Source organism: Microcaecilia unicolor, chromosome 1 (genome assembly GCF_901765095.1).
Source record: "Microcaecilia unicolor chromosome 1, aMicUni1.1, whole genome shotgun sequence".
NCBI classification, from domain to species: domain Eukaryota; kingdom Metazoa; phylum Chordata; class Amphibia; order Gymnophiona; family Siphonopidae; genus Microcaecilia; species Microcaecilia unicolor.
Window position 1 is genome coordinate 668712548 of NC_044031.1, and position 18439 is coordinate 668730986.

General features: G+C 42.2%; 1 protein-coding gene across 4 annotated transcripts in view; it reads right to left on the reverse strand.

The window, feature by feature from the left end:
• Positions 1 to 17977, reverse strand: part of CD276 (CD276 molecule) — a 234831-nt gene extending 216854 nt beyond the window's left edge. For 3 of the 4 annotated variants that reach the window (XR_003939989.1, XM_030187135.1, XM_030187125.1), the window contains exon 1: positions 17745 to 17977. Coding sequence is in view for 2 of the 4 variants with exons in the window: in XM_030187135.1 (XP_030042995.1) it covers positions 17745 to 17915 (171 nt within the window). In the remaining 2 variants the exon portion in view is untranslated. Of the gene's footprint in view, positions 1 to 17710 lie in introns of all 4 variants that reach the window. The other variant, XM_030187153.1, reaches the window with a different exon arrangement.
• Between the last annotated feature and the right edge of the window lie 462 nt (positions 17978 to 18439).

An 18439-nucleotide genomic window follows, 5' to 3' on the forward strand; every position in this document is an offset into this window, starting at 1 on the left:
ACCAATCCAGGGGCAAACAGTTGCTTCCCATGTCTGTCTCAATAGAAACTATAGACTTTTCCTCCAGGAATTTGTCCAAACCTTTTTTTTAACCCAGATACCGCTGTTACCACATCCTCTGGCAAAGAGTTCCAGAGCTTAACTATTCGTTGAGTGAAAAAATATTTCCTCCTATTTGTTTTTAAAATATTTCCATGTAACTTCGAGTGTCCCCTACTCTTTGTACTTTTGGAAGTAAAGAAAAATTGATTTACTTCTACTCGTTTTACAACACTCAGGATTTTGTAGACCTCAGTCATATCTCCCTTCATCCGTCTCTTTTCCAAGCTGAAGAGCCCTAAACTCTTTAGCCTTTCCTCACATGAGACCATTATACAGAAAAGTTACCCAATCACCTAAATAAACTGGAGCATCACCATACATGATCTTTAATAGAGAGCTAAAATTGTGTTGTGGTCTCTATTGGCAACCAATGCAATTCTACAACTAATGATTGACTGAATTAAATTTATAGGCTGAATAATTATCTGTACCACAGCATTATATATTAACTGAACCTGCCTAATTACATTTTTAGAGCAGCCAATATAAATGATGTTGCAATAATCCTGCCTGGACAAAATTAATGTCTGAACTAACAGCCTGAATTTCACTGGTTCAAAATATTTGTGAATAGCTCTGAGTTTTTTAAGCATATAAAAAGATTTCTAACTTAAAATTTCACATGTGGTCTGAGTGATAAACTGTCAACCTCTAACCCCAAAACCCTGGATAAGAACTCGAAAGTAAAGGTATCCAATTTGATAGTAAAATTCAAAGGAAACCTGGTCTTTTCAAATGAACCAATCCATGTCTGGAGACTGGGCCTCAAAGGGATACAAACTAGGGAGAGCTGGCCAAGAAGGTGGCTAATAAAAATCATCAACAGTTTTCCCTAAAATGCATATTGGGACAGACTTAAAGATCTAAATATGGATACCCTTGAGGAAAGGCAGGATAAGGGAGACAAGACATAAATCCATGAGTGGCACATCTTTCTCAATGGAAAGGAAATACTGAAGATGAGGGGTTATAGGGTGAGGAAATAAAGGAACAGACTCAGATTATTTCTCAAGAATTATTTCTTTACAGAAAGGGTAAAGAATGATGCATTGAACAGCTTTCCAGTGGAGATAAGGACAATGTATGAATTCAAGATGATATCTAAGGGAATGTGTCAAATTCCAGACAGCCAGTATGGATTTTGGGGGGGGGGGGGGGGCACAGATGGAACAACGAGATGGAGCAAGCAACTTTATTCAAAGACCAATGTTTTGGCAAATGCCTGCATCAGAGGTCAATGTAGTCAACCCTCACTAATAAGGAAACAATGCGGCAAGCATGGAGGAGTAAGCCTAGTGCAGCGGACTTTGATCCTGAGGAACTAGGTTTGATTCCCACTGCAGCTCCTTGTGACTCTGGGCAAGTCACTTAATCCTCCATTGCCCCAGGTACAAATAAGTACCTGTATATACTATGGGATCTTGCAGGTACTTATGACCTGGATTGGCCACTGTTGGAAATAAGATGCTGGGCTTGATGGACTGGTCTGTCCCAGTATGGCAATACTTATTTTTCTTTTCCTTTTTTTTCTCTTTTCTAATATCCTCTAATTGAGAGGTGAAGAGAGAATAGGCACTGACTGGCTCAGGTATTATTTGTCACTGTACTAGCAGGTCTAGCCATGACTGGGGGAGGAGAGATGTCCAGAAACCAGCACACAATTTTACACTGGAGACAGGATATGAGGAACTAAATTCCAGTTATCAGATGAGAACAAAAACATCTAAATACAGAAAAGAAAAGCCACAAAATGATGCTGACAGGATATTAGTCATCGAGGTAATGAGCTTGAAAAACATTGGTGTTTCCCTCATCCCTGCTTTACCATCTTTTTCTCATTCTCCTCACCCCACATCCTTCCCAATGTATAGAGTTTCTTCTTCCCTCCCTAGAGGCCCAGCTTTGTCATTTATTGTCTTTTCATTCATTCAGCTGATCAGAGTTTCTGCAGAAAAATAAATGCAGTGTCCAAAGAATCTAAATGAACAACATTCTAGAACTATTCATGAACACAGACACACCAAAAAAAGTTAGACTATTTTTTCAATCAGGTAACTGAAGGACAATGATTCTGCCTATAGAACAGGAGGGGTTAACCTGCAACCCACTACTGAATTTTATGCAGCCCAAGAGATTATAGGAAGTATACACAGAAAATGATTTTAAATACTGTAGTTTGCAAATATTTTCAAAATAGCTACTCTAGCAATTTATTTCCAGTTAAATTTTTACTTTTTATCATAGAAGGTCTAAGAAGCTTTTTTCCATTTCTGGTTCGGACATTACATAATATCGCAGCCCATCAGGGATATTACTGATATTTACGCGGTCCTCTGTATAAAGTTGCCCATCCCTGCTATAGAAGGATGGCCAGACAATCCCTGTAGAGCTCATTTCTCTCCTTTGCACCACCTCTAAAATGAGAGAAGGGAGGGGACATCCCTTGCAGAAGAACAGTGAACATCAAAATTGGTAATCTCATTAAGACATTTCATGGTAGGGTTACTGTTGTGTAGTGCAACTTCCATATGAATTCCAGTTGCTACAGATCAGCCTAATATACCATAGACTACAGCGCTGATTAGGGTCTAGCAGTAACAGCAAGTTCTTGTGTGTCAGGACTGTTCATCTTAACAACCCCTCCCATCCAGATTTTCACAGATCGCATTTTTCTTTGACAAGATCTGAAGATGGAGCTCACAGGATAGCCATGTCATTTAAACAGTTTGAATCCCGATAACTCTCTAACTATTCGGCATCAAACCTGACCACAGTCTTCAGAATATCTATGCAGAAGTAAGAACCAGCTTGGTCCCGAGACCCTATGAAGGAAATTGTCAGACCCTTCTACATGAATTCTCACCACAAAATAAAATACTTCTATTCTACCACAGTCCTAAGACTCTACAAAAGAATGAAAATCCTTCTAGTATATAACAAAATTTTAGGAAGAAAATACACCCACTCAAATAGGCTACAGAAGAATCATCTTTACTGCACACTTAGGTTACTTAATGTTAAATTCTTCTTCCATTACGCCAAAGATTTTTTTTTTTTTAAGGCAAAGCTGTCTATGTTGGAAATTCTGGCTTGTCTATTCTCAGGGCTCTGCCTGAGCATGTTGAAAAATAAATAGCTATGGCTTGATGAGAGCTAGAAACTACTCCTCAAGAGGTATCTGGGTAAAGCAAAGTAGCAACGCATCAAGCCTTTCAACAAAATGTATTTGTTGTGCTGTGCCTGAGGCATTGTGCACCATAAGCTGTACTATTGATGAATTCACTTTACGCTAAAATCACAACTAATCTGATTCAGTTTGGTGGTCAATTTTGGGGGTTTTTTGGTTTGTTTTGGGTTTTTATTGTGGTTGTTTTTGCAACCATCATTTCACCTCTAATACAAATAGGTATATAGAACTGAATTATTAAACATCATTACACATCATGCCACTTTCCACTGGCAGTTTGAGTGGCATGAAGGCATTGCATCAAGCAGAGGTTCAGGCCTATGTGTTTTGTGAAATTCCCCAATGTGTCATACACCTTCTTAGAGAAAATGATGCAAGGTGGAATACAAATTTTATTACCAATTATTTAATTTATTTATTTAGATTTTGCTCACACCTTTTTCAGTAGTAGCTCAAGATGAGTTACATTCAGGTACACTGGATATTTCTGTCCCAGGAGGGCTCACAATCTAAGTTTGTACCTGGGGCAATGGAGGGTTAAGTGACTTGCCCAAGATCACAAGAAGCAGCAGTGGGATTTGAACCAGCCACCTCTGGATTGCAAGACCGGTGCTCTAACCACTAGGCCACTCCTCCACTCCACTGAGTGAGTAGGAGTGTGTGTGTGAAAGGGGTAAAGATGGCGAGTGGGTACAAAGCATTAGAAATTCTGGTCGCCGCATATCAAGAAAGATATAGTAGAATTGGAAAAGGTGCAGCGAAGGGCGACAAAAATGATAGCGGGGATGGGACCACTTCCCTATGAAGAAAGACAAAGGAGGCTAGGGCTTTTCAGCTTGGAGAAGAGACGGCTGCGGTGAGACATGATAGAGGTATATAAAATGAGAGGAGTGGAACAGGTGGATGTGAAGAGTCTGTTCACACTTTCCAAAAATACTAGGACTAGGGGGCATGCGATGAAACTACAGTGTAGTAAATTTAAAACAAATAGGAGAAAGTTTTTCATCACCCAACGAATAATTAAACTCTGGAATTCATTGCCGGAGAACGTAGTGAAGGCGGTTAGCTTGGCAGAGTTTAAAAAGGGGTTGGACGGTTTCCTAAAGGACAAGTCCACAGACCGCTACTAAATGGACTTGGGAAAAATCCACAATTTTGGGAATAACATGTATAAAATGTTTGTATGTTTGGGTAGCTTGCCAGGTGCCCTTGACCTGGATTGGCCGCTGTCGGGGACAGGATGCTGGGTTCGATGGACCTTTGGTCTTTTCCCAGTACGGCATTACTTATGTACATGGTTAAAAAAAAAAAAACACTAAGCCATTAGTCCCATATATTAAAAAGTCACTTTAGAAAAGCTGTGCGGCATTTACATTTACAAGTGGCTCCCACGCATCACGTTCAAAATATGCTCCCTAGTTCACAAAATCATTCACGGAGATGCCCCAGCCTACATGTCAGACCTGATAGACTTACCACCCAGGAATGCTAAAAAATCATCCCGCACGTTCCTTAATCTTCACTTCCCCAACTGTAAAGGTCTAAAATACAAACTAACGCATGTGTCAACCTTTTCATACCTGAGCACACAATTCTGGAACGTGCTGCTGCGCAACTTAAACGATTTATGAACTAACTTCCGCAAACTACTGAAGACCCATCTCTTTAACAAGGTATACCACAAAGATCAACAAATGTGAACTCCTCCACATACATCCAGAATTGTCTTATAATATCTGCTTGTTACACTACTATCATGTTTTATCATTATAATGTTACCCAAGATCCTTCTGAAATACTAAATGTCTATTTTCTTATATATTTCCACCATTCATGATGTATTGTAAGCCACATTGAGCCTGCAAAATGTGGGATACAAATGCAATAAATAAATGATACAACACATCTAACTAGAGATTTTAGAAAATCCCTACTTACCCATGAATAGCCACAGCATGCATACTTTCAAAGGAACATGGTCTGGGCAGGCCTAAGTAGTATATATATATATATATATATATATATATACACACACACACATTTCCTATTTTGCAATGGAAGGATATATTTACCACATTTACACCTGCTCTGAGGAATGCATATGAACCTAGGGTTTAGAGAAACAACCAAGGTGGCAATTGGAATTACTGCTCTGGCATTTAAGCCCCACAAAAATTCAAGTTTTGGAGCTTGGCTCTTCAACTGTCTTCCCTTGAATGTGCAGTTGGGTACAATCCTCATTTAAATGTCTAACTGCCAGTGTTTATAGATACAGAGCTCTGACTAATGCCTCCCTTTAATAATAATTATTATTTAACATGTTTCTTTGAAAAATAGCTGCTATAAAATATATCTTTTTCCTGTGGCCCTATTATGTATTTTACAAAAGACTCTGCCTTGAGCAAGCATTTTATAAAATGCTCTGCAAGCTGAACATCCAGACCTGTATGTCCATTTTCCAACCTAGATGATCTATGCAAAATTGTTCTTTAAATATGGCAAATTATATACCTGCTCAAAGGTACCATAAACCAGCTGTACCAAAATTACATGTTTATATAAGTAGATGCCCAAATGCACACAACAATTTTAAAGTGTTTAACGTAACTGTAGAATTCTCCTTTTTTTTGGACACTCAGGCTTCCAAGGCATATAAATCCCACAAATGAGGTATCTTTCAATTTAAGAGGCATGCAAGAATAAAATGATATATATTTGGAGTGCCAATTATTTCATCTCTTATGCCAAATTATACACTAGTGCACACAGTCTAAAGTACTCATCAGATCACACAAAGCACGTACTGAACGCACCAAGATACAGTACATAGCATCTTTATAGCAAAAGTGCAAACTACTGAACCATAACTGCATTTAATAGGAATCCACAGCTCTATCATGGGTGGTTATGGGCAATCTGCTACTAGCTCTATTAATACTACAGAGGCTCCTGTGAGAGCCCACAGATGAGCTGCAGCTTTACATGGAAACTCTGGGCAATAAGATCAGTGAGATTCCATTGTTTTACAAAATTAACAGGAAAATGAGACAGAAGTCCAAGTTATCTTCCAAACAAGACGTAAGTTTGGGAACACTGAACATTATGGATTTTATGTATATCCCCCCCCCCCCCCAAAAAAAAAATCAGGGCCAAAAAAAGCACTGTTCTATAAGCCTTGTTTAAAGTTAGGCACTGCTTACAGAATAGCACATATGCCCGGAAATAGATAGAACTCCAAGGTTTGCTATATGTGGTCATATACAGCCAGCTTAACCCCAGTATGAACAATGCCAAAGCAGTGCAAAGGAATTCATGTTCCCGAAAAAGGTACACTCTCCTGCCTCTCCAAGCAGCACCAGAACATTATGGCACAGACACATAATTTTTTTGGTATCAGATCAAACGAAGGAAGCTGTCCGGAACAAGAAACTGAAAGAGCACACCTCAATATTTTCTGCTAATTACAAAATTAAGGGTGGATTGATCTGTTGGGACTAATGAAAAGAAAATCATCAAGTAAGGACTAATTTTACCTTCCATAGCATCTCACAGATCAAACCAGAAACAGTTGCATTGGGATTACCAAAGCAATCCTCATGTAAGGAAGGACAGTGCCACCCCAGAATCCAGGAGTGATGCCCCAAAGGCAGTGTCCTGGCGGTTTGCCACGTCCAGTCGGCAGTGCTTAGCAACATAAAAAGCCAATTCTGTGGGTGCTTGAGCACCCCCAGTATTGAACAGAGTCCTTGACTTTATCTAGGGAGAGATCATTTCCTTCGGGTTTAGCACCTCCAATAGTTTTAAAAAGTCGGTTCTTATGCTTATAGCAAGCGAATGTACGGAAGCCCATGTCAGCCCTGCAAATGTCTTCCAACGGAATCAAACAAGAATCCACGAACGAAGTAGCCTGAGCCCTAGTAGAATGTGCCCGCACCTGAAGGGGGGGTGACTTCCCCATAAAGAGGTAGGCTGAAATGAACGCCTCCCGAAGCCATCGGGCCACAGTAGCCTCTGAGGCCATAGACCCTTTATTGCATCCCGCAAACAGCACGAAAAGATGATTAGAATGACGAAAACCATTCATGGCCTGCAAATACCGCATAAGAATGCACCTCACATCTAGACAGCACAGGGCTCGTTAGTCCACTGGGTAATCCTCCCAGTGAAAATCCAGTAACACACGAGACTGGTTCAGGTAAAAATACAACACTACCTTGAGCAAAAAGGATGGAACCGTTCAAATGCAGACTCCCACCTCTGTGAAATGGAGGAAGGGATCCCTGAAGGGCAGGGCCTGAAGCTCCGACACTCGCCTCGCTGAGGCAATGGCCACCAAGAACACTGTATTCAAAGTAAGATCTTTCAAACACAAATGATTCAAGGGCTCAAAGGGAGACCTTTGCATGGCCCACAACTACAGATTGAGGTTCCAAGATGGGACCACCCCCAACTGTGGCAGCCGCAGGTGGTTCAATCCCTGGAGAAAGCGCACCACATCTGGATGTGCGGCCAGGAAAGAACCGTGAATGCGGCTGTGATAGCAGGCCAAGGCCGCCACTTTCACTTTCAAAGAGCTCAAGGAGATAGACTTAGAGGTTTTCCTGTAAAAAGGTCGAGACTTAAGAGGTTTTCCTGTAAAAAGTTCGGGATTTAAGTCACCGAGGCCACCTCCGCTGATATACCCGAAGAGGAGCACCAATAATCAAAGGTGTGTCACACATGCATAAGTAGTAGAACTAGAGCGCTTCTGCGCCTGCAACATCGTAGCAATCACCCTATCAGGGTAACCCTTCTTTCTCAAGCGCGCCCTCTCTAGACCTAGGCCATAAGGGGGAGGAATCCTCCATGGGCAATTGGTCCCTGAAACAGAATGCCGCTGCGGGCCAACAGGCGTAGAGGCCAGTGGATCAGCAAATGGATGAGGTCCGCGTACCATGGTTGTTTGGGCCAGTTTGGAATTCTATCTCCACCTGCTGGTAGACGGACATAACCCACAAGTCTCTGAATTACCTGTAGGATGCTATGGAAGCACCCTTTTTGTAAATAAACTAGGTGCATCCCCCTTAAAATTCTGAATGTTATCAGCAACATTTTTGAACCACACTCAAAGTATTGGGCACCAAATGCAAGATTTAAAAAGGCAAGAACGTGTTTTTTTTATTGTTTTCCTCAAAATTGATCTGATCGATATATTCTGGACTAATTGCAACCAGTTTCCTCTGGAGCAAATCCAAGTATGCCAAGTTGCAGTAGTCCAGTCAGGAAACAATCAATACCTAATAGTCCTCTGATTCCCTATGTCTGCATCTGTTGAATCAATACCGGCTTCCAGTAGGAGGTCTTCATTAAGGCTGCTGTTTTCCCTTCCACAGAAAGAGCATTGTCAGTCAAGATCCCCAAAATTCCTTACCTTCAGATGGGCACTCCACCTGTAGTTGAAAAAGTGTCTTGTCACAGCACCTCTTATTTCACAACATTAAACCAAAGCAAATGGGCACAAACTACTTTGACGCTTTTTGCAAGAAGACGTTCAACAATCTCACATCTCCTCGATCCCTATAACATATGGGGCATAGAATCTGGATACTGTCCACATAAAGATAACAGGTGCTGTGGAGGACTTGCAGCCCTTCTGCATTTCCTCACAGCTGTATCCGGGGTGACTCCAGGTCCACCCCGATCTTCCCAGGGCCCTCGCTCCAAGTGCACAGAGTTTCCAAGTGCTTTTTGGCTAGGATCAGGCGACCCTCAGGGGGAGGAATGCTGGCTTCGGCCTAACCCCTGGTAAGCCTTTCCTCAGCTGAGAGGTGCCCAGCTCTACCACCGGCTGCCTTTCAGGTGCTGTGGAGGACTTGCAGCTCATCTGCATATCCTTACAGCCTTCTCCGGGGTGACACCAGGTCCACTCCGATCCACTCAGGGCCTCCGCTCTAGTCACTGGGCATTTTTCTCTTTACATCTAATCTTCTTCCCAGTTGCTAAAGTACCTCAGTCGTTTATGGCCCCTATTCACATTCTCTTCCTAATCTTTTCCCTCACCCCCTACCTCTCTCCGCTACAGGAACTCACTGCCCATCCATCGACTTCATCACCTCACCTTCTCTCCTACACTCTTCCTCCCTCTTGGCTTTTAATCTCCGTCTCTTTCTTCCCTCCATTTTGCCTTCCCATTCCACCTAAATACCTCTCGCCTTCGACGCCTTCGTGGCCACACCTCTCCAACTCTCCTCCGCTCTCTTTTACTCCTTCTCTTACTCTCAGCCGGTGACATCAATCCCAATCCTGGCCCTCCTCACCAACTATTATCCCAACTCTACAGATCTCACCGTGACCTCTCTAACCTCATCCCTGTTCCTCTACTCCCCTCCTCTTCTCTGCCCTTCTCTTGCGCCCTATGGAATGCCCGCTCTATCTGTAACAAACTCCCCTATAACCAGGACCTCTTTATCTCGCGTCACCTCCATCTGCTCGCCATAACAGAAACCTGGCTCTGCCCTGATGACTCTGCTTCAGTCGCAGCCCTCTGCCATGGCGGTTATCTTTTTTCACATACTCCTCGCCCTGCTGGTCGTGGGGGCGGTGTTGGACTACTTCTCTCTCCCTCCTCCAGATTTCAACCCCTTCTTCCACCTCAATCTCACTGTTTTTCCTCCTTTGAAGTTCACTCTATCCGCCTTTTCTCTCCTCTGCCTCTTCGAACAGCGGTCATTTATTGTCCCCCTGGTAATTCCCTTTCATCCTTTCTCAGTGACTTTGATGCCTGGCTTGCCTTCTTCCATGATCCTTCCTCCCCCTCTCTCATCCTTGGTGACTTTAATATTCCTGCTAATGATCCTTCCAACTCTTATATTCCCAAGTTACTCGCTTTAACATCCTCCTTTAATCTCCAACTATGCTCCACCTCCCCCACTCATCAAAATGGTCACTGTCTTGATCTCATCTTCTCCTCTAACTGTTCACCCTCTAGTTTCCTTGCCCCTGATCTTCCCCTCTCTGATCACCATCTTATAAAACTTTCACACTTAAATCCCCTCCCTCCCAGTCCCGTCCTATCTAATTTATCTAGGAATCTTCACGACATTGACCCTTCATGTCTATCCTCCCATGTTTCAAACCTCCTCTCGACTGTGGCACCATCCACGTCTGTCAACGAGGCTGTTTCTTCTTACAACAATACTCTATCCTCTGCCTTAGACACACTTGCATCTTTGATGACCCGCCCTATAAGGCGTACAAAACCCCAACCTTGGTTGACTTCTAATATCCATTACCTACGTCCCTGTACCCGCTCCGCCGAATGCCTCTGGCGGAAATCTCGGGCCCTTGCTGATTTCTTACACTTTAAGTTCATGCAGACCTCCTTCCAATCTGCTCTTTTACGCGCCAAACAGGATTATTATATCCAACTGACCAACTCTCTTGGCTCTAACACTCGACTTCTCTTCACCACATTGAACTCTCTCCTCAAGGTGCCCCTCCCCCAACTCCCCCTTCATTATCTCCTCAGACCCTTGCTGAATTCTTTCACGACAAGGTTCAAAAGATAAACCTTGCATTCTCTACCTTGCCACCTCTCCCTCCACTAGTCCGTTCCCCTCTCTCTCCTTCCCCTCATTCTTTTTCCTCCTTTCCTGAAGTTACTATAGAGGAAACTACACTTCTCCTTTCTTCCTCAAAATGTACCACCTGTTCCTCTGATCCCATTCCCACCCACCTTCTTAATGCCATCTCTCCTGCTCTTATTCCTTTTATCTGTCACATTCTCAACTTCTCACTTTCCACTGCGACTGTCCCTGCTGCCTTTAAACATGCTGTGCTCACACCTCTCCTTAAGAAGCCTTCACTCGACCCTACTTGTCCCTCTAATTACCGACCCATCTCCCTCCTTCCCTTTCTCTCCAAATTACTTGAGCGTGCTATTCACCGCCGCTGCCTTGATTTTCTCTATGCTGACGACTCCCAAATCTACCTTTCTACCCCTGATATCTCACCTTGCATCCAAACCAAAGTTTCAGCGTGCTTGTCTGACATTGCTGTCTGGATGTCTCAACGCCACCTGAAATTAAACATGACCAAAACCGAGCTTCTCATTTTCCCCCCAAACCCACCTCCCCACTCCCCCCGTTTTCTATTTCTGTTGATGGCTCTCTCATTCTCCCTGTCTCCTCAGCTCGAAACCTTGGGGTCATCTTTGACTCTTCTCTGCTCATATCCAGCAGATCGCCAAGACCTGTCGTTTCTCTCTTTACAACATCTGTAAAATCCGCCCCTTTCTTTCCGAGCACTCTACCAAAACCCTCATCCACACCCTTGTCACCTCTCGTTTAGACTACTGCAATCTGCTTCTTGCTGGCCTCCCACTTAGTCACCTCTCCCCTCTCCAATCGGTTCAAAACTCTGCTGCCCGTCTCGTCTTCCGCCAGGGTCGCTTTACTCATACTACCCCTCTCCTCAAGTCGCTTCACTGGCTCCCTATCCGTTTTCGCATCCTGTTCAAACTTCTTCCACTAACCTATAAATGTACTCACTCTGCTGCTCCCCAGTATCTCTCCACACTCGTCCTTCCCTACACCCCTTCCCATGCACTCCGCTCCATGGATAAATCCTTATCTGTTCCCTTCTCCACTACTGCCAACTCCAGACTTCTGGATGCCAACTCGCGCCTTCTGTCTCACTGCACCCTACGCCTGGAATAAACTTCCTGAGCCCCTACGTCTTGCCCCATCCTTGGCCACCTTTAAATCTAGACTGAAAGCCCTCTTTAACATTGCTTTTGACTTGTAACCACTTGTAACCACTCGCCTCCACCTACCCTCCTCTCCTCCTTCCTGTACACATTAATTGATTTGCTTACTTTATTTTTTGTCTATTAGATTGTAAGCTCTTTGAGCAGGGACTCTCTTTCTTCTATGTTTGTACAGCGCTGCGTACGCGTTGTAGCGCTATAGAAATGCTAAGTAGTAGTAGTAGAAACCTGTCTCCCTAGTAATACCCCCTAGCTTTCTCACAGAGATATTAAACAATGCTGATGATAAAATGAACCCTTGGGGGAATACCCTACTTCAATTTCCAAGGATCTGAAAGGCAGTCATCTACCTCCATCTTTTGCAACTGCCATAACAAAAGAAAACGAAAAGCAAACAAAAAAGAAAGAAAACACACCACTCCAGCACTACATGCTTAATTGCCAAGGCCGCAAGTTGTTTCCAAAACAGCTGATAAATCACCATATGAAAGGCAAACAAGATGTCTAATAACAAAAGGATCTATTTTTTAAAAAACAGTATTTCAAATGAAGCTAAGAAGCAAATTCTTAATTACAATCTAATAAATATAGACTCAACTGATTTGGTTAGTGCACACTCCCAGAAAATGTTACCATCTTACACAGCATGACTCATTTTAGCCCAAGAACCGTACTAAAGGCATCTGCTTACGTGCTATAATGCTAAATGCCCAAAGTGCCTCATGCACAACCCAAAAGAGGGGGTGGTCAAGTGAGAAATATGGGCAGATTAGGGCATTCCAAATCATTAGCCTGTGTTAAAGAATTCCTGGGTTGCCAGTTTGTGCGCCAGGATTTACACTAGGTTTCAGCAGGCTTAAGCCCTCATGCCCAAAGTTGGGTGCAGGAATCCGCACTAAGCGCAGTTCTATAAAGGGCGTTTGGTGTGGAATACCCTTTATAGAGTTTAGTGCAGATCTCTCCAGCGCCTAAATTTGGACGCCAATTACTGAATCCAGCCCTAGGTCTCAAGCTACTGCATTAACTGTTAGCATGGGCGTGCACTAAAAGCATGCGCCAATTCCTGCATTACCTGCTAATAACGTACTTCAGTAAAAAGAGCCCAAAGTTCATTGGTTGGTAAATGATTAGTAATCAAAATCACTTCAAGTAAAAGTTATCAATGTGTACCAGTGAGCGTCACAAGGCTCTCAATTATCTCCTATCCTTTTAAACCTTTCTTTCGGTCAGATTTTACACTCATATAGGTCTTCCAAAATACAGCAGCAATGTTGGTGCTGTGGTGTCAAATGTTCTATATCGTTTATTTGTTTACGATACTATCACTTTATTGCATAGCAAGCCAGAACGGTTTACAAGTCAAAAATTGAACAATACCACACAAATTAGTTTGAAACTAAGAAATCCATTGTATGATAGGACAGAACTGACAAAACTTCCATACTGATGATAAAAACATTTGGCACTCATTCCAACAATCATACATAATTATCTAATGATTAACATCTCCTTGTACAATGTTAAGCACTCTGTAAGCACCTGTGTAGTCTTCCTACTAAAATACAATGTTACATATCAAAGGCTGTTTGGTAAAAATAAGTTTTCAGAGCTTTACGGAAAAGAGGATACGATTGTTCTACCCTAATTGATTGTAATAGAGAATTCCACAATGCTGAGGACAAAGAAAAATGCTGACACACGGGTTGATTCCCATCTAGCCCTTGAGGGTGGTAGTATCACTAATCTATATTGTCTGTGAGTGAACAAAGCGTTCGCGTCGGTGTGTATGGAATAGTTAGGGTGGCAAGGTATGATGGAGTTGCTGTATAAAGTGCTTTATATGTCAAAATGAGAACCTTAAATTTTACTCTTAAGTCTACTGGGATCCAGTGAAGAAGGCGTAAAACCCTATCATGTTTTGAAGCTTGACAGATATACGGGCGGCTGCATTCTGAATAGTTTGTAAATGTTTTAGATTAGTTTTTGTGATGCCTGCATAAATAATATTACAATAACCAAATCGTGTTGTAATATAGGCATATGCTAGAGTATCTAGGGAGTCTTTGTCTATAGAATTTCTGATTGAGCATAATTGCCGAAGGTAATAGAATGATTTTTTCACCACATCAGATATCTGATCATTGAAGGAGAGGGCAGAATCTATAATCACACCTAGACTGCACTGGAAAGGCTGCACTGGAGCGATCTGCCTGCCAAATAATGTTGGGATTAAGGATGGCATAGGACTATGTCCTGTTACCCAGGAAGCTATTGTCTTACCGGGTTTAATATCAAATGATGTTTAGAGAGCCATCTGGCAACTTCACTGAGACAGTCCTGCACTGGCTTTAAATCTATACTTTTCCTCCCATCTGGCTAAGCTCCACTAGCTTCCAATGAAAGCTAGCATGGATTTAAAACTGTTCTGTTGTGGATTAGGAATTGGTTATTGACAGAAAACAGAGGGTGGGTTAAATGGTCATTTTTCTCAATGGAGGGCGAAAAGTGGAGTGCCACAGGGATCTATACTGGGACTAGTGCTATTTAACATATTTATAAAATGATCTGGAAATCAGAACACATGAGGCGATTAAATTTGCAGATGACACAAACTATTCAAAGTTGTTAAAACACATGCAGACTGTGAAAAATTGCAAGACGATCTTGGGAAACTGGAAGATTAGCTATCCAAATGGCAGATGAAATTTAATGTGGACAAATTTAATGTGGACAAATGCACATTCGGAAGAATAATCCGAATCATAGTTACCTGATGCTAGGGTCCACCTTGGGGGACTGGACCCAAGAAAAAAAATCTAGGTGTCATTGTAGACAATACATTGATATCTTCTGCCCAGTATGCGGAGGTGTCCAAAAAAACAAACAAGATGCTATGAATTATTGGGAAAGGGATGGTAAATAAGACTAAGAATACTATAATTCCTCTGTATCGCTGCATGGTGACCCCTCACCATGAGTATTATGTTCAGTTATGGTTGCCGTACCTCAAAAAAGATATAGTGGAATTAGAAAAGGTTCAAAGAAGAACAACCAAAATGATAAAGGGGACAGAACTCCTCTCATTTAAGGAAAGGCTAAAGAGGTTAGGGCTTCTCAGCTTGGAAAAGAGATGGCTAAAGGGAGATATAATTGAGGACTATAAACTTCTGAGTGGTGTAGAACGAGTAGAAGTGAATTGATATTTTACTCTTTCAAATACTAGAAAGAATAGGGCAGTGTTTCCCAAGTCTGGTCCTGGAGCACCTCTTGCCAGTCAGGTTTTTAGGATATCCACAATGAATATACATGAAAGAGATTTGCATATAATGGAGGCACTGTATGCAAATCAAGTTCATGTATATTCATTGTGGATATCCTGAAAACCTGACTGGCAAAGGGTACTCCAGAACTGGACTTGGGAAACAGTGGACTAGGGGACACTCAATGAACTTATATGGAAATACTTTTTAAACAAATAGGAGGAAATATTTTTTTCACTCAACCAATAGTTAAGCTCTGGAACTTGTCGCCGGAGGATGTGATAACATAGGATAGAATATTTGAGTTTAAAAAAAAGGTTTGGACAAGTTCCTGGAGGAAAAGTCCATAGTCTGCTATTGAGATAGACATAGGGATGCCACTTCCTACCCTGGGATTGGTAGCATGGATATTGCTACTCTTTGGGTTTCTGCCAGGTACTTGTGACCTGGATTGGCCACTGTTGGAAGCAGGATACTGGAAGATGGACCACTGGCCTGATCCAGTATGGCTATTATGTTCTTATGCTTTAAAATTGTACATTGTTTTAGCCATGAATACCTTAAGTCTTATTTCTTTGCTTAATTCAATGAGAGGTTTGCGCTCTACTCAAGATTTGAAACTTTTAGCGTCAAATGTAAAAAGAAATAAGAAATCAAATTGTAGGGGGTAGGGAACCTGTGGCTTGGAATTCCTTGGCAACTGAATGGAGAACTGTCTCTAGTCATCTTGGCTTCACGCATGGTTTACAAACCTAGTTCTTCTACAATATTTGTATTGAATTCTCGTTAGAAATCCTCACCAAATTTTTTTTTGTTACATTTGTACCCTGCGCTTTCCCACTCATGGCAGGCTCAATGCGGCTTACATATATACAGGTACTTATTTGTACCTGGGGCAATTGATTTTAATGAGTCTGTAATGTAACTATTTTGTTATATGCCGTGAGCTTCTCTTGGTTAAGCAGTTTAAAAATGCACTTGTTAAATCAATCTACAGTTCAAAAACATGGCCACCATATTTTGACCCATATGTAAGTCTTCAACTTGATCTCAATAAAAAGGATTTTACTTCCAAAACAAGTTTGTACATAAGAAATTGTCTCTGAAACTAGTACTTATAATAAATCACACACCTCTCTGTAATGCACGTGAAGAACTACACAGGCAAGGAATCAAGAAATGGTTGCGAAACCCAAGGTTTCCTTCTTCTCTTTATTATGCCTTGGACATCAACTGCTTGGCTCTGAACCAGCCCCACAACGGTTTTATAAGAGTTATTCATTATGCTACATATATTTTCCACGGATAGACAACTATTAAATAAAAATACACAGCCCAGAAAGGCATTACACACTTAAAAAAAAAAAAAAAAAAAAGAATGTTCCATAAAATATAAAGGAGAAATTAATTTAGGGGAAGGTGGGGGTAAAGATAATGGAGTCTTAATTTTAAATCAACTGCCCCAATTTGTAATTACGCATTTTCATTGTATCTGTGCATAGCTCTTTAGACATGAAAAGAACAGAGGGTGTGGGTTTGTGGCAGTGTGTCACACTACCATTTAGAGGACCGAAGTTTTATTTCTGGTTCATTTCGTCTGCTCCTGGATCCAACGGAGCTCGGCATGCACATGAGGCATCATTCACAGCTTCCAGAGGGAATATAGCGCATGACCTCTGGCCCAGGATCGTCGCAAATTGGGCCAAGCTATATCATAGAGGAGTAAACACTAAAATTGCAAATAACGCCTCTTTGCCCCAATTACAAAAGTAGAGGAGAAAAAATACCGGTTCAAAAAACGTGTGCACTTTTTCAGCGATAAAAATATTAATATCCAAATGCATTATCAACATAAGCTCAACAATTTCAAGGGATGGGAGAAGACGGTGGATGCACAAATGATTAAAACTAATGCAGCTGTTTCAGCGGTATAAAATTGTTCAAAATGTATGTGCATCTCTTTATGCCTCCTTTCGCATTTTACAACACTGCCATTCATGGGTTTATAAAACCTAGTATGGCACAGGAGCGAACTTTTCAAAACGATTAGGCGTGCAATACACAACACAAAATAATACTCCCACATCAGAGTAACGGCACGGGGTGCAAAAAGCACCTATACAGTCAGGCAATGTGATATTCCATATATTGACCCTCTGACAAGAAAACTGCTATCTGTGTAAGTGTGGGCGGCATTTTGCTACCAACTAACTATCCCTAGTAGTTCATTGTAACAAGTTTCACTGCAGACTTCTGCCGCTCTGTAAGTTCTACACAGCTCCAAGCAAGCAGCCACACTCACAATGATTACGAATTGCAAATGTCCCTGGTAAACTGTGCTGTTTCCAAGCAGAATCACTGCGAGCTGATATCAGTATATCTTGCCATAGAACGCTATCTGGCTCACTCTCTCACCGTGTCTGAAGAGGGTTGTTCACGTTCCACTCACCCAGTCCACTATAAATCGATCCCAGGATTGCAGAGTGGGGCGTTTTCCTGCCAGACCAGGCTGGTTTTGGGACGTTACAGACCGGATTTCTCCATTGCGCCGCCGTCTACAGCCAGTTTGCACTCCCAGTACCGTCTCCTCTCGCCGCTCCACATCCAGCGATGTTCGCATGCACTGTCTACAGGGACAGTAAGAGACGTACACGGGCCGGGAACAAAAACGTCATTTGCGCATGCGCGCCAGCTGGGCTGCATCAGGTCGTGTGTCGGCCGGAGCGTGGAGGAAAGCAGCTGAGCACTGCTTCCGGTTCTTCCGCTCTTCTGCATTTAGTTGTACGGGTGCTTGGTTGGGTGACAGACCAGGGAGTTGCTGATGACCAGACTGTTTCCAATTAATTTGGAGAGGGATTGTTGTGTTAGTCCATTTATTTTGGGAATGAAATACACTTAAACAAGTGGTGTGAAGCACTACTCGGCTTTCACACTGGAATTGTGCCTTACAGCACTATGAGTGGGTGGAAGGTGGTATGGCTGTGCGCCCACGTTCACTGTGTTTCATGAAAGAACTTGTTGTTGCTATTGTTCTGGTAACGTAAGCGACAGTTCTCGCAGTGCAGATCCTAATATCGAGACCCATGTTGAGATTAAGATGTTCATTCCAAATAATTTTGAGCTACTTGTGTTCACCCATTATGG